At 37.6% G+C, this 26,201-nt stretch overlaps 1 protein-coding gene across 1 annotated transcript; it reads left to right on the forward strand.

Moving 5' to 3' along the window:
• Positions 1 to 3,304: 3,304 nt before the first annotated feature.
• On the forward strand, positions 3,305 to 3,865 carry LOC110876482. The gene has a single exon (XM_022124653.1). It carries the CDS (start codon positions 3,305 to 3,307, stop codon positions 3,863 to 3,865), a length of 561 nt encoding a protein of 186 aa, XP_021980345.1.
• The last annotated feature ends 22,336 nt before the right edge of the window (positions 3,866 to 26,201 follow it).

Raw genomic sequence — 26,201 nt, forward strand, 5'->3', positions numbered from 1 at the left:
GGGGTTTGGTCGATCGAACAAGAGCCAGGGGAAAACCCTAGCTTCACCATTTCCACAAAAAAAAAATCAATAGAGATTCAAGGAAATTGAAAGCACAATCAGGAATTTGCAAGCTCTTAACTTGTTCATTGAAAGAGTAAGTTCAATTTCATGATTTAACAAATTGTAGGAAATGGGTTTTGATCAAATCTTGATTGCATGACATGAAAATTATGAAATTAAGTTAAGATTATGATATAGGATCAGGATAATGTTTGATTGCTAGCAATTTTGATTGTTTATAGCAAAGACCCAATTGATGAAAAGTTACTATGGGTAGAATGATCAAGTATTGATATGTGTGTGAATTATTGATGAATAACCTTGTTTATGATGTATAAACACTAGATAAACTGATATAGAATAAAGCTTGGTTGATTATTGTTGAATGATTAAAGGAACTAGCTTAAAAACATGTTTTAGTTAGTTGGGTAAATGTCTCGAAAATGCGAAACCCGCCACGTGTTTGATGAAATGCTTGAAAGAACAATTATGTGTAATTTGGAAAATAATGGAATGAAATTTGGGGTATTAAACGAATGAATGGATGTGTTGATATAGGCGTGAAGGAAGAAGATTCAAGTACTAAGAAATCGGAAGGCTCACAAGATCGAGGTATGTTCCGTTGCATACAAAACTTTACTTAAATTTTTGTTAATAATCACGAAATACAACCCTTGATATAATGATTATGGTGGTTAGTAAGTAGATGGCAAATCCCTTGCGGATTTGGTTATGTTAACGAAGGTTATAACAAGTTATGCAAATCGATCGGTTCGAGTTGAACAAGTCGAGTAAGAATAAGATGCCATCCGTTTAGAATGGGTGGTCATGAATGCGATTACGAATGTATGAAGTTCAATCTGTTATACGGATAGAATGAAAGATTTATGTTGAAAGCAATTAACCCGATGTTATCGGGTCATAAGTGGTATGCTTGAATCTCATTATGAGAGTATATGCCATACCATTTAATTGGGTAATCGAATGCGTAAGAGAAATGAAAGTATACAAACGAATGGAGCTAAAAAGTTGGTATCGTAAGCGAAATAAGTATTATGACTAACTTTTTAAAGCTTTGTTGTTAAATGTAGGTAAATCCTCAATTTAGGCGACTTGGCGAATTGGAGCGAGCACGTGTTCATAATATGTCATACCAAGAGCTTCCGCTAGTTTGTACTAATGTTTTGGGTCAAAATACCTGTTTTGTACAATTTGTTGGTAGACACACTTTTTAGCACTCGATGTTTTGGTTTTAGTAGTATCTTGTTGAATGAATTGTAGAATGGTATTTGTCTTGATTATGGTTAAAACAGGGGTATACCCGTTTTACGGACGGGTCATGCCCAAATTTTGTTAAAATCATGTATTAATGACATTAGCGTTTTTACCTATTAGATCGAGAAAGATTAGTACATTTAAAAGTTTATGTTTCTAGCAAATTTTTGGTCATTATTTCATTGGACTTAAAAGCGGGCCTTACAAGTTGGTATCAGTGCCTAGGTTTGAGGGATTCAAGCAAGTGTAATAGTCTTGAACTCAAACCAATGGCTCATGCAAAAGTATGCTCGCTCCGAGATCGCAAATGAGGTAAATTTTTAAATATTCGTTTAATATGAGCATGCATAGTGTGTTACGGTATAAGTTTTAAGATCAAGTATGTTAAGAAGTGATAAAGCGGGTAAAATGAGAAGTTCCTGGACACGTGTAGCCGAAAACGGACCCGGGAAATAGTCGGAACACCCCAAAAATTGTTTTTCAGTGTTTTAGCAAGGGAAGGGCCGTCGCTGATGGGCTGTGATGCCGTCGCCGACGCCCTCATGTTGCCGACGGCTTAACTGACCGCCTACGGGCTTTTGTGGGCGACGCCCATTTATGAAGCCCGTCGCCGACGGGGTATGAAGCCGTCGCCGACGACTAGCGGAAACCAAATCCGCTGAAAGATTTTTGTTTTGTCTTGTTTTCGTATCTTGAGTTTCCCAAATTGTTCAAAAGCCTAATAAATGTTTGTGTAGGGTCTATATAAGGCCTAGTAAGATATATGCGACCACGAGTAGTGGATACGATAGACAGAAATTATAAAAATTCGAAGCTAATGTGTCGAATGACACGAACGAATGACGAAAGTTTAAAAAGGGGAGTAAAGTTTAAAATGTAAAAATGAGAACGAAGTAAATACGGACTAATGAACCATGTTGTATTGAAAGCTTATGATTTGTATTAAACGTAAACATAGGGTTGTAAACGAGTCGAGCTAGACCCAGCTCGAGCTCGGCTCGAACTCGATTCGAGCTGGCTCGGCTCGAGCTCGAATTTCAAATCGAGCTGAGATTTAAGGCTCGAGCTCTACTCGATTAGAATTCGAGCTAGCTTGGCTCGGCTCAACCTAACAAAGAACCACAAAATTTACTACTTAAAAAGCCTTAAAAATGAATTTTTTTCATAGACTAAGGGACATAATTACCATTTATTTTAATCATATGGCTAAATATGCAAGTATAAATAGTTAATTCACTTTGTACATTGTCTTTACCTTCTTTTATAAAGGAGATACTCCCTTAGTTTTTGTTTTCTAAGCGATGTGGGACAAAAACTGAAGGATGTAAACCTTATCGAGCCAGCTCACGAGCTCACGAGCCGAGCCAGGCCAAGCTTGAGCTCGGCTCGTTTACAAACCGAGCCGAGCCGAGCTGGCTCGTTTACAACCGAGCCAATTTCGAGCCGAGCTTAGTTCGAGCTTTTTTCGAGCGAGTTTCGAGCGAGCAGTGAGCCACGAGTTTTTTGAACACCCCTACGTAAACATGACAATGTGTAGATGGCTGATGCAAGAAACGTTAATGAGGATGATGACACGGCTTGTCAAGAAGCATTTAACAGTAAGGTCACGGAGGTGGCGGAAGGGGTTATGCAAGCTAATCTTCCACGATTAGCTCAAGAAGTAGAAAGACGGGTGTTGGGGGTCGTGGATGCCATGATGACTAGCAAAATCAAAGAGTTGAAAGAACTGATTGAGGGATCTAAGATTAAAAGCAAAGAACGACGGTGCACGTATAAAGACTTCATGGCGTGCAATCCCGCAACGTATGATGGTAAAATCGACCCGATCGCATGCCAAAGATGGATTTCAAATATAGAAGCAGTATTTATACGAAGTCGGTGTGATAAGGAAGATCAGGTGATGTTCGCTACTGGCCAACTCACTCTCTAGGCGAAAGATTGGTGGGATGCGCATAGCAAGGAAATAGGGGAGGATAGACTCCAAATGATGACTTGGCAAGAATTTAAGGAGCCCTTTATGAGATACCATTGTCCTCAGTCGGCTATTGATAAGATTCAGGAGGATTTCTTGCGCCTCCGACAGAAAAACGAGTCAATAAATGAAATATCAAATACTTTCATGGATAAGATGAAGTTCTGTGGGGATTTTGTGAAGACTGAAAGAATGAAGATCAATCGCTTTTACAGGGTATTAAAGGCGGAATTTAGGGAGTTCATCACTCCCTCGAAATGTGAGACCCTTGATGAGCTTATCAATCTGGCACGGGATAGGGAAATTGAAATTAAGAGGCAAGAAGAACGTGGTGAAAAGAGATCAAGTGAAAAAGGTGCTAGTTCGAGTCCATCTAAAAAAGGGAAGTATCAAGAGCAAGGAAGGAAAGATAAGTCGAAGGGTGGTATTACTCCTTGCAAGATTTGTGGAAAACTTCATACCGGAGAGTGTCTGTTAGGCAAGAAGGGGTGCTACAAATGTGGTAAGGAGGAACATTCGTCTTATCAATGTCCAAATAACCCGAAGACTTGTTTCAATTGTTTCGAAAGGGGGTAGATTAAATCGGAATGCCCAAAACTTTAGCAAGAGTCGAAAAACGAAGATAAGAAGCAAGAGGGTTCTAGGGCTAAAGGAAGGATGTTCCAAATCACATCCGAGGAGGCTAAGGTTCATCCGAATGTAGTTTCAGGTATCTTTTTATTAAACTCTATGCCGGTTTATGTATTATTTGATACCGGAGCAACCGTGTCGTTTATTTCTAGGGAGATAGCACATCATCCCTCGTTTAAGATTGAATTAATGTCGGTTCCCTTAGAAGTAGAAATAGCCGATAGTAAGAACTATTTGTTATACGAGATTTGTAGAAGTTGCAAGTTCACTATAGAGGACGAAGAATTTGATATCGACTTTATACCCATGGATTTGGGGGAATTTAAAATGATAGTGGGTATGGATTGGATGGCCCGACACCATGCGGAGATTAATTGTGAAACTAAAACAATACATGTTCAATCCCCAAGTGGAAAATGATTAAATATACCAGGCGAGAGAAAGGTGGAAGCGAAACTTTGTACCCTCGTTCAAGCCGTTAAGTATACACTTAACGGGAGTAGGGCATACCTAGCTTACGTGATAGATGCTCAACAAGGTTTCTCTAAGCTTGAAGATGTGGAGATCGTGAATGAATTTCCGGATGTATTTCTGGAGGAATTGCCGGGACTCCCCCCCGAAAGAGAAATAGAGTTTCGCATCGATTTGAATCCGGGTGCGAAGCCGGTTGCGAAGGCTCCCTATAGACTGGCTCCCACCGAGATGCCGGAGTTAATGACACAATTACAAGATTTGCTAGATAAGGGCTTTATACCCCCGAGTGTGTCGCCTTGGGGAGCGCCGGTTTTATCCGTTAAGAAGAAAGATGGGTCGATGCGCATGTGCATCGATTATAGAGAATTAAATAAGTTGACCGTGAAGAACCGCTACCCTTTACCTAGAATTGACGATCTTTTTGATCAATTACAAGAGGCGAGTTGGTTCTCTAAGATTGACCTGCGTTCGGGGTATCATCAAGTCAGAATACGAGGGGAAGACATTGCAAAGACCGCATTTAGAACCCGATACGGACATTACGAGTTTTTAGTTATGTCCTTTGGGTTAACGAACGCTCCAGCAGCGTTTATGGATCTTATGAACCGGGTATGCCAACCTATGTTAGATAAGTTCGTGATCGTATTCATAGATGATATCCTAATTTATTCGCGAAGTAAGGCTGATCATGCGAGGCATTTGCGAGAAGTACTTGAAATTCTCCGTAAAGAAAAACTTTATGCGAAATTCTCAAAGTGCGCCTTCTGGCTCAGAGAGGTGCAGTTTCTGGGTCATGTAATCAATTCGGAAGGTGTTTTGGTGGATCCGTCAAAGATTGATGCCGTAATGAAATGGGTTTCTCCGAAAAATCCAACTGAAATAAGAAGTTTTCTAGGCCTCGCGGGGTACTACAGAAGGTTCATACAGGATTTTTCGAAAATAGCCTTACCCTTAACCAAACTAACGAGAAAGAAAGAAAAGTTTGTATGGGGTAAAGAACAGGAGGAGGCCTGTCGAGTCCTCCGGTCTTGACTTTGCCAGATGGGACTGAAGATCTGGTTGTTTATTCAGACGCTTCACAGCAGGGTTTAGGTTGTGTTTTGATGCAAAGGGGAAGGGTTATTGCGTATGCTTCGCGACAATTAAAGCCCCATGGCGGTAAACTACCCAACACACGATCTGGAATTGGCAGCGGTAGTGTTCGCCTTAAAGATCTGGAGACACTACCTATATGGTACGAGATGTACAATTTACTCGGATCATAAAAGCCTCAAATATTTCTTTGAACAGAAAGACTTAAATATGAGGCAACGAAGATGGTTAGAACTAATTAAAGACTATGATTGCACATCCTTTACCACCTGGGAAAAGCGAACGTGGTGGCGGATGCACTAAGCCGAAAGGAGTCTCCACCTTCAATTCGAGTGAGATCCATGAAGATGATAGTTACACCACGTTTGCTTGATATGATACAGGATTCCCAAATAAAATCACTTGGAGCGGAAGATTTAAAGAAAGAAAGATTAAAAGGTGTGGTCGATAAGTTAGAAGAAAATTCGACCGGACTCAAGACGAGATTCGGCCGAATTTGGATACCTCGTTTCTGTGAAGTCAAGACTGCGTTACTTGAAGAAGCTTATAAGTCACGATATTCGGTCCACCCCAGGGCTACAATGTCACAGCCCCCGATCCCAAATCCCCAGGAACGGGCGGCCGCGAGCCAGTTTTGGTGGTATCGCGTTATTAATTAATTGATTTGGCAGCGGAAATTTTCATCAGGACCGTAGTTAGGAAATATTTTATCAGAGTAAACCACCACATTTTATTACATTAAACATATGGTTAAAACCCAAGTTTTCATTACAGACTGGGTAATAGGGATAAATCCCATTTTATTGAAATAAACGCTTTCTTTTATTTAGGTAACTTTTATAGCCACTTTTCCAAGCCTTCAATGTTGTCCAGTTGGCTTCTAATTGGCTTTCACATTGTGTTACCTGAAACGCGTTTTAAAAAACATTTTGTCAGTGGGAAATACTGGTGAGTGAATCCCAGTTTAATCAAGAAACATTAATTTAATTTAAACAGTATTGAGGGCGATTATAATTTTTACATCTATCCAATTACTCATTCAGTACTGTCAATCCTGACTGGTGGGTCATATTACACATTGGCTAACTCTTCGTCCAATGGTAACATTACTCACATTTTGTATACAAAACCCCAACATGCCGGCAGTAATTGTAGAATTACAAAGACTCAATCATTGCTAAATTGCATTGTAAAATAGTTAAAGTTTTGTAAAAACTGTTTACAAAAAGGAGATTACTCACATTGCTGTTTTAAGGTTTTCAGTAAGGATTTCCTGGGAATAATCTATAAATTACACAAATGCACGTGTGTTAGTATAATAACCCATTTTAACATTAGTAATACCCTCCCCGAGACGACATTCCAACGACTACGTCGGGCAGAACCACGACAGCCGTTACGGAACCCTAGATCAATCGGGCAGAGTATCTAATACGTCTCCAGAGGGTTATAATACTTACATCGTAGCAGAACCTCGCTATTTAGGGGGTATTAGACTCGGGTATAATGCCCACTATTCAGAAATTAAAGATTGAGAAAAGAAAATGAACGAAACAGACTGAAGGCCGATGCAATCTATTTATAGGGTTGTTTTCCGGGTTTCTCGCGACCCACGTAAAAGACAACACAGGCTTACGCGGCCCGCGTGGCCTAGGGGTCTAGGCGTAGCTGATCCGGGTCATCACTAGGTTCAACACGCGTTACAACACGTGTCAACACCGGGCTGTGCCACAACTTGGGGCTCTCGTGTCCTGCGTCAACTAATGGTGGTTATTACGCGGCCTGCCTGAACTAAAGAAATCAACGAAATCAGGTTCCTACCTTGATACCGCACGCGTAAGGTTGAGGTGGGGTCCTACGCGGCCCGCCTCAACTTAATATTTCTTGTTTTTATTTATTTTTAAATGTTATTTTGTATTTCGGGCTCGGTTTTCACATACAGGTTATATTTAAAACACATTAGGACATTTTAAAATATATCAGGGTGTTGGAAAAACAATTAAGGGTATCGGTTTAATTGAGGATTGCTACATCCTCCCCACCTTGTTTTAGAGCTCGTCCTCGAGATCTACTGGAACAAGTGCGGATATTTCTTTCGCATTTCAGATTCAAGCTCCCATGTGTACTCAGGTCCTCGTTTGGTGTCCCATTTCATTTTGACCAGAACTAATCTCTTATGCTTAAGATTCTTGATTTTCCTATCTTCAATTTGTAGAGGTCTTTCTACAAACTTTAATTGTTCATTTACCTCTATATCCTTAAGAGGTACTACAAGTGATTCATCAGCTAGGCACTTTTTTGAGATTAGATACATGAAATACATCATGTATTCATGTCATTTCCTCTGGCAGTTGTAGCTGATAGGCTACAGGTCCTATTCTTTTAATAATTTCAAAAGGTCCAATATACCTGGGACTTAGCTTTCCACTTTTGATGAATCTTACCACTCCTTTCCAAGGAGAGACTTTTAACAATACCTTATCACCTACCTAAAATTCTAATGGCTTATGTCTGTTATCAGCGTAGCTTTTCTGTCGATCACGTGCCGCTTTCAGTCGTTCTTTGACTTGAATGATTTTATCGGTTGTTTCCTGTACTATCTCAGGGCCAGATAGTTGCTTTTCCCCAATTTCTGCCCAACAGACTGGGGTTCTGCACTTTCGTCCATAAAGTGCTTCGAATGGTGCAGCATTAATACTTGTGTCATAACTGTTATTATAAGAAAATTCTATTAAAGGTAAGTGATCGTCCCAATTACCTCCAAAATCAATTACACAAGCTCTAAGCATGTCCTCCATTGTCTGAATTGTCCTTTCGCTTTATCCGTCCGTTTGAGGATGATAAGTTGTGCTTTAGATTCAGCTTGGTTCCCATTGCCTTTTGGAAACTTGACCAAAAATGAGAGGTAAAACGGCTATCTCTATCAGAAACAATTGATAAAGGTATTCCATGTAATGAAACAATTTCATTTACATACAATTTGGCTAATTGTTCCATACTAAAAGTTTCCTTCATTGGTAGGAAATGAGCTGACTTGGTTAGCCTATCTATAATCACCCAGATTGTATCATTACCTTTTCTTGTTTTGGGTAACTTGGAAACAAAATCCATTGTTATCAATTCCCATTTCCAAACTGGTATTTCTAATTGCTGCAACAATCCTGAGGATTTCTGGTGTTCAGCTTTGACTTGAGAACAAGTTAAACATTTAGAAACATAAGCTGCTATATCCTTTTTCATTCCTATCCACCAGAAATTTTTCCTTAAATCCTGGTACATCTTATCACTTCCTGGATGCATCGTATATTTAGACTTATGGGCTTTTTCTAATATACTGTGACACAAATTTCCTGATTTAGGTATCCACATTCTCTTTTTATGAAATCTCCAAATTCCATCTGTTCCTTGTTCTAATTCCTTAATCATTTCTTTTAATTTTTCAATATCTTCCTTGATTACTGATTCTTGTGCTTTTCTAATCTGGCCGTTTAAATCTACTTGTAGATTTAATTTAAGAGAACGTACCCTTTTTTACTTTTCGTGATATTTTCGGCTTAAAGCACCAGCCACTAGATTTGCCTTTCCTTCATGATATTGGATATCACATTCGTAATCACTAAGAAATTCCATCCAGCGTCTTTGTCTCATATTCAATTCTTTTTGCCCGAAAACATATCTTAAACTTTTATGATCTGTAAAAATGGTAAACTTACTACCATAGAGATAATGTCTCCAAATCTTAAGGGCAAAAATTATGGCTCCTAATTCCAAATCATGGGTTGAATAATTCTCTTCATGATTCTTAAGCCGTCTAGAGGCGTAAGCTATAACCTTTTGACGTTGCATCAACACACATCCATAACCTAACTTAGAAGCGTCACAATAGACGATAAAGTCTTCAGTTCCCTCTGGTAACGCTAATATGGGTGTGTGGGTTAATCTTTGCTTAAGGATTCTAAAGGCTTCTTCTTGTTTTGGTCCCCATTCAAACTTAATGGATTTACAGGTTAACTTAGTCAAAGGAATGGCTATTCTAGAAAAATCTCGGATAAATCTTCTATAATAACCGGCCAATCCTAAGAAACTTCTAACCTTGGTTGGTGCTCAGGGGTTTTCCATTTGGTAATCGCCTCGATCTTTGTTGTATCCACATGAATTCCTTCATGGTTAACTAAATGTCCAAGAAATTGTACCTGTTCTAACCAAAACTCGCACTTTGAAAATTTAGCGTAAAGCTTTTCCTTTCTTAATAAACTTAAAAGTAAGTGCAAGTCCTTTGCATGCTCCTCTTTACTTTTAGAGTAAATTAGAATATCATCTATAAAGACAATTATGAATTTATCCAAATATGGCTTACATATCCGGTTCATCATGTCCATAAATGCGGATGGGGCATTGGTTAAACCAAATGGCATGACGGTAAATTCATAATGACCATACCTTGTTCTAAATGCGGTTTTAGGAATGTCCTCTTCCTGTACCTTTAATTGATGATATCCTGATCTTAAATCGATTTTAGAGAAAAAACGAGCTCCTTGAAGTTGATCGAACAGATCATCGATCCTCGGTAATGGATACCGATTCTTAATCGTGACTTTGTTCAATTCACGGTAGTCAATGCACATACGCATTGATCTGTCCTTCTTCTTGACAAATAAAATCGGCGCTCCCCATGGCGATGAGCTTGGCTGTATGAACCCTTTCTCCAACACTTCGTCTAATTGTTTCTTCAATTCTTGCATTTCAGCGGGTGCCAAACGGTAAGGTGCTTTGGCAATTGGGGTTGTCCCTGGTAGCAGATGGATTCTGAATTCGACTTTCCTGTCTGGCGGCAGTCCTGGCAATTCCTCTGAAAAGACATCTGAAAACTAGGACACTACTGGAATGTCTTTTAATTCTTTTCCTTTAGTATTAGTGATTATAGAAATCAAATACACTATAGATCCTTTTCTTATATAACTTGCAGTTTTCATCACATAGATGAATTTAGTGGATCTAGATGGTTTATCTCCTTTAATTGTGATCTTTTCACCCCTTGGTGAATTTACTTGAATTGACTTTTGATCACATAAAATACTAGCTTTATTGGCTATTAACCAATCCATTCCTAACACGACATCGAATCCTACCAGATTCATTGGGTAGAGATTTACAATAAATTTTTGATTAAAAATTTCTATTCTTGCTCCCTACAAGACTTCAGAAATCTTAATGGTTTCTCCATTTGCTGTCTCTACTAAACATTCTTGTGGTAGTTTAGTTAATGACTGATTTAGAAGTTTGCAAAATCAAGTATTAATAAAACTTTGGTTTGCACCAGAGTCAAATAATACTTTAGCAAAAATATCATTAACTAAAAATGTACCAGCTATGACATCCGGAATCATCTTGGCTTCATCTGCAGTTAAAACAAATGCTCTAGCATTTTTAGTGTTCTTGTTGTTTGCAGGTGGAGCTAACTTCGGACAGTTTGGCTTGATATGACCTTTTTCTCCACAGTTGAAGCATATCCGATTGTTGGCTTTCCTCCTGCAGTCTTCTTCCTTGTGAACTGATATTTTGCAAAAATTGCAATATATGGAGCATTTTCCAGAATGCTTCCTTTTGCAATACTTGCAATAAGTTGTAGATGTAGATCCTATATTTTTACGGTTGGAATTCCCAGAACGGAATTCTTGAGTAAGCCTTTGGGTTAGGTTTCTTCTCTGGTCTTCTTCTCTAGTACAGATTAACTCGTCTGTCAAGGTATTGGCTAGTTCTTCAGCTTCTTCTATGGTTTGAGGTCTAGCTACCTTGACTACATGCCTAATCTCTCCGATTAATCCCCAGATGTAATGGGAGATTAATACTGGTTCAGGTGATCCAAGGGTTGGCACTATTCTAGCATATTCAAAGAATGTGGTAGTGTATCCCTTACTATCTACCCCGGCCATTCTAAGGTTCAGAAACTTTTTCGCTATCTGCTCCTTTTCATTGGGAGGGCAGAATTTCCTTTCTACCATATTTTTGAACTCCTCCCATTCCATGTTATAAACCTTGTCACTTCCCCTTGACTGGAGGATAGTGTTCCACCATTCTAGGGCTGAATTCTTAAACAGATTAGAAGCAAACATTATCTTATCTTCTTCAGCACATTTGCTTATTTTCAGAACAGCTTCAGTCTTCTCTATCCAACGTAGAGCTGCAATGGGTCCTTCATTGCCTGAGAATTCTATTGGCTTGCAGGACCAGAATTCTTTATAAGAACAACCATATGGCATGGTTCTTCTTCTTTTAGGAATGGGCACCTGAAGTACGGGTCCATTGTTTACGCTGTGTTCTGGTTCAGTTGGTCGCTTACTGCTATGCTTACTTTTATTATTCGCTTTTTGAACCGTTTGAATAATAAATGGCATTGCATCTATGATTCCTTGTGCCACTATATGTTAACCGGCACTATTATCCATTTGGTTTCCATTGTTGTTGTTGTTCGGATTCTCATAATTCAGATTATTGTTATTCGAGTGGTTGTCGTTCTGGACATTATCATTCTGATTTTCTTGATTCACTTCGTTGTCCATCTGAATTTTAAACATTTACCACATATTAATATCATAAATAATATTTAATACAACCAATCACACAACACACAGGTTGATCAAAAACGTCGAGCATTGCGACTTTTACTCTTTCTTATAGTATGCATCTATTACACACCAGTACTGAAATTAAAATTACAATACCGACTGAAATGTAAAGCTACAATACTAGTAGTAGGCATCCGTACTTTTTTTTTCTAACACATACACACATATTTATTATTATATTATATTATTATTACTACCGTTCCCACCATCACATTCACGGATATGGATTCATCCAAAAATCCATATTGCGTTCGTCGTATTTCCGTACAAGACGCTCTCCCGCCTGTCTCATTCTCTCACTGCTTTCTAAAATTTCCTCACCGAGAGTCCTAAGTTCTTGTACGTTTTCTGCACTCATTGGGGGTGCAGGTTCTAGGACTGGGTTTGGAATCTGGGGTGCGGGATCCTGGTACGGGGCCTGGTATGGGTAGGGATTCTCTAAGATCTCCCTAATGTATGCATCATTATTGAAATAGGGATCTTGAGGATCTAACCCAGGGTAGGCTCCTAAGTTGGACATTGGCACATTTTCCTGTATCGGGTAGCGTTGCACATAGTCCCTAACATCATCCCACCAGGGGTCATAATTTGGATCTAGGGGATTTGGTGCAGGTACCCTAGGTATTTCCTCTGGGTTGAAATCAGGCATTTCTATTTGGTTTTCAGGGTTTTCTATTTCCATGGGTTGATCAGGAATTGATGGTTGTGGTTGGGGTGCTAGCATTTGCTCCAGGTTTGGGTCAGCTGCAGTGGTTGCTAAAATGTGGATATTAGCTATACCCCTATTAAGCATATCCTGGGCATAGGCATCGGTTTCTCCTTTAGCTGCGGCTAACACTCGTTGTTCCTGTAACTTTTTCATTCGCTTTCTACGCTCATGAGCTCCCCTACTGAACCATCCCCTCTTTTTCTGAGGAAATGGGCTCTTCAGATTGAGCCTTAAATACAAAGATTCCTTCTTCCGTATCAGAAGAGTACCCCGAGAGGGCAGGCTGAGAACTAACAGATAGTCAGATAACACATAACAAGAAAATACAATTATGCACGTATTTCCGTTATTTATTTCTTAACACTTTGAATTTTGGTGTCAGCGGAACACTTCTGTGGCTGAATCAGTGGCATAGCTCTGATACCACCTTCTGTCACAGCCCCCGATCCCTAGTGCCCGTTTACAGACTGGTTTATAGGGATAAATCCCATTTTTTTGAAATAAACGCTTTCTTTTATTTAGGTAACTTTTATAGCCACTTTTCCAAGCCTTCAGTGCTGTCCAGCTGGCTTCTAATTGGCTTTCACATTGTGTTACCTGAAACGCGTTTTAAAAAACATTTTGTCAGTGGGAAATACTGGTGAGTGAATCCCAGTTTAATCAAGAAACATTAATTTAATTTAAACAATATTGAGGGCGATTACAATGTTTACATCTATCCAATTACTCATTCAGTACTGTCAATCCTGACTGGTGGGTCATATTACACATTGGCTAACTCTTCGTCCAACGTTAACGTTACTCACATTTTGTATACAAAACCCCAACATACCGGCAGTAATCGTAGAATTACAAAGACTCAATCACTGCTAAATTGCATTGTAAAATAGTTAAGGTTTTGTAAAAACTGTTTACAAAAAGGAGATTACTCACATTGTTGTTTTAAGGTTTTCAGTAAGGATTTCCTGGGAATAATCTATAAATTACACAAATGCACGTGTGTTTGTATAATAACCCATTTTAACATTAGTAATACCCTCCCCGAGACGACATTCCAACTACTATGTCGGGCAGAACCACGACAGCCGTTACGGAACCCTAAATCAATCGGGCAGAGTATCTAATACGTCTCCAGGGGTTATAATACTTACATCGTTGCAGAACCTCGCTATTTAGGGGGTATTAGACTCGGATATAATGCCCACTATTCAGAAATTAAAGATTGAGAAAAGAAAATGAACGAAACAGACTGAAGGCCGATGCAATCTATTTATAGGGTTGTTTTCCGGGTTTCTCGTGGCCCGCTTAAAAGACAACACGGGCTTACACGGCCCGCGTGGCCTAGGGGTCTAGGCGTAGCTGATCCGGGTCATCACTAGGTTCAACACGCGTTACAACACGTGTGAACACCGGGCTGTGCCACAACTTGGGGCTCTCGCGGCCCGCGTCAACTAGTGGTGGTTATTACGCGGCCCACCTGAACTAAAGAAATCAACGAAATCAGGTTCCTACCTTGATACCGCCCGCGTAAGGTTGAGGTGGGGTCCTACGCGGCCCGCCTCAACTTAGTATTTCTTGTTTTTATTTATTTTTAAATGTTATTTTGTATTCGGGGCTCGGTTTTCACATACAGGTTATATTTAAAACACGTTAGGACATTTTAAAATATATCAGGGTGTTGGAAAAACAATTAAGGGTATCGGTTTAATTGAGGATTGCTACATACAAAGATGTATCGGGACTTGAAGGCCAATTATTGGTGGCCGGGCATGAAACGCGATATTGTTAAGTATGTCGTGAAATGCTTAACATGCTCCCTGGTGAAAGCAGAACATCAAAAGCCATACGGAGAATTACAACCTTTGGAGATACCGGTATGGAAATGGGAGGAACTAACGATGGATTTAATAACCAAGCTTCCTAGAACGAAAAAGGGACATTATACCATATGGGTAATCGTGGACCGACTTACAAAAATCGCTCATTTTCTACCCATCAAAGAAGCTTACTCTTCCGAGAGAATGGCAGAAATTTATATGAACGAGATCATATCTCGACACGGGGTGCCCGTGTCAATCGTCTCGGACCGGGACACTAGATTTACTTCTCGCTACTGGCAAAAGTTTCATGAGAGTGTGGGCACGAAGTTACACATAAGTACTGCCTACCACCCTCAGACTGACGGCCAGTCAGAAAGAATCATTCAAACACTTGTCGATATGTTAAAAGCGTGTGCCTTAGACTTTGGGGGAAGTTGGGATGACCATTTACCACTAGTGGAATTCTCTTATAATAATAACTATCATAGTGGTATTCAAATGGCACCTTACGAATTACTATACGGGAGAAAATGTAGAACTCCCGTATGTTGGGGTGAAGTGGGGCAAAGGGAGCTTGCGCCAAGTGATCTGATAGCGGTGACAAATGAAAAGATTGAATTAATTAGAGCTCGACTAAAGGCAGCCCAAGATCGACAAAAAGCTTATGCAGACAAGAGGAGGCGTCCTGTCGAGTTTCAAGTCGGAGATTATGTTCTACTGAAAGTATCTCCATGGAAGGGTATAATCCGTTTCCGCAAGCGGGGTAAGTTGGGTCCCCGTTATATTGGGCCATTTAAAATTTTGGCTCGAATCGGAAAGGTTGCATATCGTTTGGAATTACCGCCTACACTAGACGGGATCCACAATACCTTCCATGTATCACAGTTGAGAAAGTGCCTTGCGGATGAAACAACGGTAGTACCTCTCGACGACATTGAATTAGACGAGGGGTTAAATTATGTCGAGAGACCGAAAGCCATTAAAGACACAAAAGTAAAGAACCTTCGCAACAAAGCCGTTAGACAAGTGTTAGTCCAATGGCTTCGCCGAAAGGGGTCGAAACTTACGTGGGAATCAGAAGATGAAATGCGAAGACACTACCCTTTTCTCTTCGGTATGTCAATGTTTAATTTGTTATGTGTCCAGGTTTCGGAGTCGAAACCTCTTTTAAGGGGGATAGACTTGTAACACCCCAAAAATGTTTATTAGTGATTAAATTAAAAGGGTAGTGTTTAAATTAAATAAGTGATTGAAATGGAGGGACTAAAGATGTAATTGCCCAAAAATTAAGTTTAATAAAATGATAAATGATAAAAACCCACACACAGTTCGTGAGTGGGGGTCTGGTCGATCGAACAAGAGCCAGGGGAAAACCATAGCTTCACCATTTCCACAAAAAAAATCAATAGAGATTCAAGGAAATTGAAAGCACAATCAGGAATTTGCAAGCTCTTAACTTGTTCATTGAAAGAGTAAGTTCAATTTCATGATTTAACAAATTGTAGGAAATGGGTTTTGATCAAATCTTGATTGCATGACATGAAAATTATGAAATTAAGTTAAGATTATGATATAGGATCAGGATAATCTTTGATTGCTAGCAATTTTGATTGTTTAATAGCAAAGACCCAATTGATGAAAAGTTACTATGGGTAGAATGATCAAGTATTGATATGTGTGTGAGTTATTGATGAATAACCTTGTTTATGATGTATAAACACTAGATAAACTAATATAGAATAAAGCTTGATTGATTATTGTTGAATGATTAAAGGAACTAGCTTAAAAACATGTTTTAGTTAGTTGGGTAAATGTCCCGAAAATGCGAAACCCGCCATGTGTTTGATGAAATGCTGAAATAACAATTATGTGTAATTTGGAAAATAATGGAATGAAATTTGGGGGTACTAAACGAATGAATAGATGTGTTGATATAGGCGTGAAGGAAGAAGGTTCAAGTACTAAGAAATCGGAAGGCTCACAAGATCGAGGTATGTTCCGTTGCATACAAAACTTTACTTAATTTTTTGTTAATAATCACGAAATACAACCCTTGATATAATGATTATGGTGGTTAGTAAGTAGATGGCAAATCCCTTGCGGATTTGGTTATGTTAACGAAGGTTATAATAAGTTATGCAAATCGACCGGTTCGAGTTGAACAAGTCGAGTAAGAATAAGATGCCATCCGTTTAGAATGGGTGGTCATGAATGCGATTACGAATGTATGAAGTTCAATCCGTTATACGGATAGAACGAAAGATTTATGTTGAAAGCAATTAACCCGATGTTATCGGGTCGTAAGTGGTATGCTTGAATCTCATTATGAGAGTATATGCCATACCCATTTAATTGGGTAATCGAATGCGTAAGAGAAATGAAAGTATATAAATGAATGGAGCTAAAAAGTTGGTATCGTAAGCGAAATAAGAATTATGACTAACTTTTTAAATCTTTGTTGTTAAATGTAGGTAAATCCTCAATTTAGGCGACTTGGCGAATTGGAGCGAGCACGTGTTCATAATATGTCATACCAAGCGCTTCCGCTAGTTTGTACTAATGTTTTGGGTCAAAATACCTGTTTTGTACAATTTGTTGGTAGACACACTTTTTAGCACTCGATGTTTTGGTTTTAGTAGTATCTTGTCGAATGAATTGTAGAATGGTATTTGTCTTGATTATGGTTAAAACAGGGGTATACCCATTTTACGGACGAGTCATGCCCAAATTTTGTTAAAATCGTGTATTAATGATATTAGCGTTTTACCTATTAGATCGAGAAAGATTAGTACATTTAAAAGTTTATGTTTCTAGCAATTTTTTGGTCGTTATTTCATTGGACTTAAAAGCGGGCCTTACACGATCCCCCTTTATTTACGTTTGGGGTACAATGCGTTTGTTTTTTTTAGTATTTTAAATTCAGATTGCCATTATAATTTTATCCGTACAGTCCGTTTATGTTAACTAACATAACTCTTTTATATCAGAAGTATAAACATATCATTTTTCAACACCGCGAAATTCGCGGGTATTAGCACTAGTTATATTAATATAATACAAACTTTATCTAGTAGTTCAATAAATATTTTGTATTATAAATAAGGCAAATTGGAAATAAACAATCCCATCTTTCTGAAATTTTCCGATAATAATCTCAAGTCACTTATTAGCCAATAATAATCCGACCTCGTCCTTTTTTTTTGTAAAATAGTCCGCCGTTAAAATAGCTTAACGGAGTTAAGTTTTTTTCCGAATCACAAACCGAAGTTTTAGGGTTTTTGATCAGGATGAGGATACGAGTCGATTGATGTAAAACTTACCTCAAAATATTGCCCCCAACCCACGAAAACGGTGCTTCAATTCGGGTGTTTAACTTCCAATTAACAAAATTCAAGCCATTTCGAACACAATTTAGAGGTAAGTTTTACGTCAATCGACTCATATCCTCGTTCTGATCAAAAGCCCTAAAACATCGATTTGTAATTCGGAAAAAACCTTAACTCCGTTAAGCTTATTTTAACGGCGGTCTACTTTACAAAAAAAAATAGACGAGGTCGGATTATTATTGGCTAATAACTGACTTGGGATTATTATCGACCAATTTCAGAAAGATGGGATTATTATTTTTCAATTTGCCTATAAATAATGACTACTTTATCTAGTAGTTCAATAAATAATTTGTATTATAAATAATGACTAAAAGAGCTTTTGATGAACATAAATCGAAGTGGAATATAAGTGTATTTGTATATATTCTAAAATAAAAAAGGGTCACACTTTCCACATGTAACACTAGAAGCAAATTTGTGATGGGAAAATAGGAAACAAGTACCGACATTTTTATTTTATAAAAGTTATATGTATTGTTGGTTGTATTTTTTACTTGGGTAAATTACACTTTTCGTCCTTTATGTTTTTATCGGCTTGCAATGGATGACCTTTAACTTTAATAATTACAGTCACAATCCTTTATTTGGAAAACTTATTACAAATTTCGTCCTTTAGCACTAACCAAGTTAAAATTTTATGTTAAGTCTAATAAGTTAAGGGTAATTTAGTCATTTCCATTTCTCCAATTCACCACCACCCACAACCACCGTCGCCCACCGTTCACTTCCATCATTGCCTCATTCCCGCTGCCAAAACCATATTCACCTCTCTTGCTACCACCATCAAATATTCATATCTACCACCTAAATAGCTCACCTCCACCATCGTTTTACTCAATAACATAACAAAAGTCCACCATTAATTCATGGATTTTAAGTGATTTGTTTCAATTAAAATTTAAACAATTATGATTTTAAACATAAAGCACATTTTACTCCATCACATAACAAAAGTCCACCCTTCATTCACAGATCTGGTTGAAGTAGAATTCCAATTACTATTTTAAACTTCAAAATTGACAGGAAATTTATGGATTTAATCGAATCTACATTATTCACAAGGACAAATAAATCATCTATTAGGCCAGACCCATTTCATCTTTATCATCTTCATCTGAAATCTTCAATTTAACCAGAACTATCGCGAACAACCACCACTTCATCTTCTTCATCTGTTTGCATCGATTTTCCGGCGACCCAAATAGATGGGTTTGCTCCGATAATACAGACCACCGTCATCACCCCTTCGTTTCTCGTTGTATTTTTTCGACCTTGAAACTTTAAATCCGGTCTTCGGTGGTGAATCGGGGAGTCCAGCTCTGTCTTCGAGAAGAAGACGAGAGAGCTATCAAGAGTTCAGATCTGGTTGTGGAGGAGGACGGAGAGGGGGTCTGGACAGTTCGGCTGGTGGCATGGTGTTGTAGTCGGCTGGTGGAATTGGAAGTGAATGTGGTATGCTTGTTATGTCTTCATTAAATGATATAGTGATATGAAGGGTTTAGAAGGGGGAATGAGACTAGGGTAAAAAGACTTTATTACCCTCACATGAGGTGTATATGATTAAACTTAACGTTTAAAACAAACCAGGTTAGCGTTAAAGGACCTAGAGTGTAGTGAGTTTTCCAAATGAAGGATTGTGACTGTAATTATTGAAGTTAAAGGTCATCCATTGCAATCTGGTACAAACATAAAGGACGAAAAGTGTAATTTACCCTTTTTACTTTGTTTGTTTTCTATGCATTGTTGTGTTGTACTACTGCTTTGTTTACTTGTGCTTTGGTGGAGTTTTTAGTTTATGGCACGTGTCCAATGACTTCAACTAAATACTTTACCTTTCCTCTTTTGTCTCACTTTTGTTTACCAATTTATCTTGAGCTTTCGTCGGAGAAATTAACGACCTCCGTCTCAGTAGTTGTTGGTTAGTTTTTTGGTATCGTTTGTTTCTCTTATGTTTGTTTTTATTGTTTTACAATGACATTTACTGAGAATTATGTTGTTTCTAAGGTTGTGTTCTCCCTACTCAGAGAAATCAACGACTCCCATTTTTTGGCGCTTCTTGTTAGTTTTTTTGTTTGCATTTTCTATTTATTGCTTTTACAATTACGTTGTTTGACAGTTGTTTTTTTTAGGTTGTGTTGGACCACTTCCGCAATTGATGTTTATGGGCTGTCTGATTTCTCTGTCATATTAGGTATGTTTGTCTTACCGTTTATTTATAATGCAGGTTTTGTTCGGTCTTTCCGTTTGTAATTTCTTTGCATGTTATTTTGGGTTGCTGATGATGACTATAGTGTCATTGGAGACTGTTTTGTTTTGGGTATATGGTTTTGGTGTATGATTTTTGGTCAGACTTTTGTTGTTGGTTGTTATGTTTTTTTTTTTTTTTTTTTTTTGGGGGGGGGGTTAGATTTTAGATTGGTGATGATGACTATAGTGTCATTGGAGACTGTTTGTAGTTTTGGTCTATGATGTTTTGTTGAGACTTTTGTTGTTGGTTTTCATGTGTTTTCTTGGCTTTACATTTTGGGTTAGTGATGATGACTATTCGGAGGCTGTTTTTTTGGGGTTTGTGGTTTTGGTCTATGATGCTTTGTTGAGACTTTTGTTGTTGGTTGTGTATGGATTGATGGGTATTCAGTGTTGTTTTGTCATTTTTTTGGTAAAACTTTATGTAATCATGTAATGTTGTTTTTTTGTGTTTCATGTTACATTCACAGAGTTTAGGTCGATGATGGTGACTTTTATGTCACCTAAGACATTTATTTTTGTTTGCACGCTACCAAGTGTTTGACAGTTCATTGGTCTTTGTATATCCATGGGTTTTTGGTCGGTGAGGATGACTCTTTATTTTCCGAGACCGTTTACACTTTGCATTTGCTTCTGTCATGCTGTGGTTGGAAGACTATTTAATTTGGGTATTACAATACTGCGATGATGCTACGCTAAGACACTACATGTAAGTGACCTTTTATTGCTTTTGATGTTTGTGAACGATTGTTGAGTGTTTTGTGGATTGCTTTATCATAGATTTCTTTTTGTGAATGCTTCTGCATGCTTGCAGTTATCTTACCCATGTCACAATTTCTTTTGTAGGCATGGTAATATAATACAGGGATCTACATCTTTGTTGTCATGTTTCTGGAAAATTCTATGACCAGTGTTTCTGTTGTTTTGAATGTCCGTTTTTTATATCTCTTTGTTTACTATATGTTTGTGTGTGTTGTGTGCGTAGGGTTGTAGTCTTAACTTATGTGTTTTTTTTTTGTTGTGTTGGTTAGATTTTTTTTCTTTTAGTAAATTTGTTTTTGGTTCACTGTGTTTGACGATTGTCAACAATAGGTGTCACTTTTTATAACTTTAATGTTTAGGATTTGTTGCTTATGAATACTTATGACTAGGGCTGTAAATGAACCAAACGTTCAGCGAACAGTTCGTGAACCGTTCGGCAGGAAGGTCGTTTATGTTCGTTCGTTTAATAAACGAACGAACATGAACAAGAAATTTCGTTCGATTAGTTAAATGAACGAACATGAACAGAGGTCTCGTTCGTTCGATTGTGTTTGTGAACGTTCGGTAAGGTGTCCGTGAACATTCGTTGATTTGCGTCGTTTATGTTCGTATGTTTTTGTTTTAATTGAAGATCTTTGTACTTCTTATATTTTATTTGTACTTTATATATTATGAAACTTTTATTTATTTTATTACCCTGACAATTAAACTAGGAAACCCATTTTCACCTTGTTTATGCATCATTTCCCTTTCATTTCTCATTATTTACATCGGCGAATATGATCGACCTCCATTCCACAATAAGGGATTCAAGTTCGAGTGCTACACTCTAGGCCATCTATCTTTATCCTTCGTCGCGTTCGCCAAATTTATTTGTGTTCGTTTGTGTTCGTGAACCGTTCGCGAAAACGCTCATTTCCTTAATGAACGAACACGAACATAAAATCTCGTTCGGTAAGTGTTCATGAACCGTTCGTTAACACATTTATTTCCTTAACGAACGAATACGAACAAGGCCTTGTTCGTGTTCGTTCGGTTCGTTTACAGCCCTACTTATGACTAATGTGTATGCTTGGAAAGGAAAACGTATTTTGTTTGTGAACAATGTTTTAGGTCATAGTCAGTTATACATGGCTCAATGAAGACCTACTACTCCTAAATGTCTAAGATTACTAATACTTCCAAATGATCAACAATGTGACAAGACAATTAGACACATTGTGTTTACTGATTTTGTTAGCTAACATACGTAACTGAAACTCACATGCATATATTTTTACAATTGTATGAACCAATATTGTTATTGTACATGTATTCTTTGCATTCTTTTCTTAAAAGTCATACTTCATGGGCATGCTTTTGTCTTGAAGCTAATAAATGTAACTCACATGCAGCTATCAAAGCAAAATCAAACATGTCTTGAAGACCGTTAAGAGCCATTAGGCCAAAATGTAACACCCCAATCACATAACACGCGGCGGAAATATCGGGGAGTCACGTTACAAATTGCTCACAACAACTGGTACTAAATTGTTTCATTATTGTTAACATTGTTTTACAAAACAAATAATACATGTAATTGTCTTTTGATTAAAGAAGTCTAAAGCCCGGATGCATTCTTATGTGTAGAATACTTGAATAATCAAAACCTGAAACATATGTGAAAATGAGAGTCAGCAATAAAGCTGGCGAGTACATAGGTTTTGTTAGCCAAATAAATGGCAAAAAGTCTAGTATTGCAATACTTTGACAACTTGAAGCCAAAGAACGACAAAAGGTTTACTATTGCAATACATTATCTTGATTGTGAAAACTGGTGACAAAGAGTTTTGTATATGGAAATATGATTATTACTAGGTAATTTTTATGCCATTGAAATTGTACTTTGTAAGCTCATTGAAATCGTCATAAAACTTGTGAGTGTGTTATTAGAAATCCAATAAAGGATTAATAATAACAATATTGAAATTTGTCATAACTTGTGTGAGTATTATTAAAATCAAGTCAATGATTTATAATAATACTTTGGATATCCTTCTAAGAATCTAAAATATGAAGATATGGAAGATTCTACAAGGATTTGGGTACTTGAACATTGAATCAATTGAACATATAAATCCTAAAGTGATAAGGATAACGCTACAAGAGTAATACAATAAGAACACTTATATATAGGAAGTACCAGCGGCGTATCCACCATGTTCTTATGGTATTACACTCGTTTCGTTATCTAAATCACAACTAACCACATAAACACATAAATCGTCAACTTGTCATCAACTTGTAAACACGCATTAAAGTACACAATGAATCCAAACAAGGACATCAATTTTACTTTAAACATCCAACAAGCAGCTAACTAGATAGATAGATAGATAGATAGATAGATAGATAGATAGATAGATAGATAGATAGATAGATAGATAGATAGATAGATAGATAGATAGATAGATAGATAGATAGATAGATAGATAGATAGATAGATAGATAGATAGATAGATAGATAGATAGATAGATAGAGGGATAGAGGGATAGAGGGATAGAGGGATAGAGGGATAGAGGGATAGAGGGATAGAGGGATAGAGGGATAGAGGGAGGGAGGGAGGGAGGGAGGGAGGGAGGGAGGGAGGGAGGGAGAGAGAGAGAGAGAGAGACAGAGAGAGAGAGAGAGACAGAGACAGAGAGACAGACAGACAGACAGAGAGAGAGAGAGACAGACAGACAGACAGATAGATAGATAGATACTACAAGGATTAGGTTTGGTTAACAATCGGTAGTATATCAGACTATACTTTGGTAAACAATGTCATGTAAATAGCATATCAAACTATGCTTTGGTAAATAATATCACATGAATAACATATCAAACTATGCTTTGGTAAACAATATCATATGAATAGCATATCAAACTATGCTTTGGTAAACAATATCACATTGGTAGCATATCAAACTATGCTTTGGTAGTATATCAAAATATACTTTGGTTTGTGATTTGGTAGTATATCAAACTATACTTTGGTAAACAATATCACATTGGTAGCATATCAAACTATGCTTTGGTAGTATATCAAAATATACTTTGGTTTGTGATTTGGTAGTATATCAAACTATACTTTGGTTTTGGTCACAAAAATCCTAAGTCCTAATGGTGATTCGGGATAACGCCACGAAGGGTAATACAATAAGCACACTTATATATAGGAAGTACCAGCGGCGTATCCACCATATCCTTATTGTATTACTGTAGTTTCGTTATCTAAATCACCAACAAATCTCTACACATAAACAATAACCATCGTCTTGTAAAGTACTTCTTAAAAATCTCACTATGCAGATAGAAAGATCTAAGTCTGTACTTCAAATATCCTATAAGAATCTAACTATGAAGATAGATAGATCCTATAAGGATTTGGATAATCGTCGTGTTTGCATAATCAAAATAATACACATAAAAGCACTTAGTAAACACATTTATGCCATACATTTGAAAATTAATCGGTTACACATGAATCACCACAAAACATTTGGAAAGCATAAAAAAGGGGAGCTATGTACTCACATGGGATTGCGTATATGTTGTATAAAATATTAAACAAAGCTTGAAGGATCAAGGAATTAAGTGGCACCAAGTATCGGATAACTATGTTAATAAGTCAGGACCTAAATCGGGGAATTGGATAGAATGAGGTATTGTAAACCAAATGAGTGTTGGAACTCATATGAAATGGTTTAACAAAGCCTATATTCTGATTTGAAAGTAATCCTAAGTGCTTTTGACCCGTTACGACTCGTTAAGGTAGTATACGCTACTTTAAGGTGTCGTTTGCGTAAATATAATGTCAGATGGTTATATATGTCATATGATAAGTCCTATATGCCCAAACATGTTTAAAAATATTATTACATCAGTTTAGATGTCAAAAGTTTGATATATATGTTTAAAAATGATTTTATGCACAAAAGGGCATTTTGGTCATTTTTAAAAGGCATATAAACGACTTATCAAATAAATAACCAAACGAAGTGACCATAAGGTATAACCTCAGTAGGTTATTCCCTATACAACTATGGTCACAAATATGTGTTTGGCCGATCCTAAGATCGACCAAACGAGTCGGGTTCGAAAGTCAAATCGGTGGTCAAGACCGCTCGACTTACGACCCTAAATAAGCACTAAACTAGAAGTGACGAGTTAAACATGTTAAAACATGTTTAACTAAGTTGGAAAAACTGATTTGGTATCAAAACAAAGTGTTTTGATACCTGAAAATAGTTCCGTCATAAAATGTACATAAACGTACATTTTGAGCGAAACTTTGACTCGTCACTTCGACTAGTAAACGTGATAATCAGTAGGTATAAGCGCAAGGGATTATAACCATCGTGATTACGATCACGTTGCAAAGTTCAACTGAACTTTGTCTTGACCAATTCATAGTCAAAGCCGAAAGTCAAAAATTTGATTGACTTTTAGCTTGAAATAGCTAAAAATAAATAAACAAGACTAGTTAGAACACTTACTTGTATTCTAGGATGAAGAAAACTCAGTTAGGAAGTCTCCAACAAAGTGGTAACCTCCAGGTAGAGCAGGTGAAGAAGAAAGAAAAGGAATGAGCAATGAAGAATGAAATGGAGGTGGGTATTTATACAAATCTTGGAGCAACAAGATTATGCCAAGTGTTATGTGTGTTGCCCAAGGAAGAACAAGATCACAACAAGTGTTTGTCCAGGAATTGAAACCATGATGATCACACAAATAGTCCACAATAAAAAAAAGGATTGAAAACAAGTGCTGCAGCTGAATTTAATGTTTCTGCCAGCTACTGTCCTCGCGCCCCGCGACCCATAGGATCTGGGCTCTCGCGCCCCCCGAGCCAGATCAGGTCAGATTCAGAGTTTGGCAGTTTTGGTCCCTTCAGCTTGATAAACTTGTTTTCGACTCATCTAACCCCCGTTAACCCAATTTTAAGGCTTTACAAGGATGTTAAAGCATAGGGGACTTGAAATATGCTTGGAAATATTGTGGATGTCGGTTCGTTTGGCTGTACGGTTGCGGTTTACGCTTAATTACGATGAAAGTTCTAACGAACATGAAAATGATCCAAATTATGAAACGAATGGTATTTTTGCATTCCCATCACTAAAATACAATATTTTAATGAT

The sequence above is a fragment of the Helianthus annuus genome, chromosome 9, assembly GCF_002127325.2.
Source record: "Helianthus annuus cultivar XRQ/B chromosome 9, HanXRQr2.0-SUNRISE, whole genome shotgun sequence".
Taxonomy (NCBI): Eukaryota; Viridiplantae; Streptophyta; class Magnoliopsida; order Asterales; family Asteraceae; genus Helianthus; species Helianthus annuus.

Bases quoted from the DNA above. Each gene is read 5' to 3' on its own strand.
- LOC110876482 (XM_022124653.1), top strand. From the start codon at position 3,305: ATGACTTGGCAAGAATTTAAGGAGCCCTTTATGAGATACCATTGTCCT.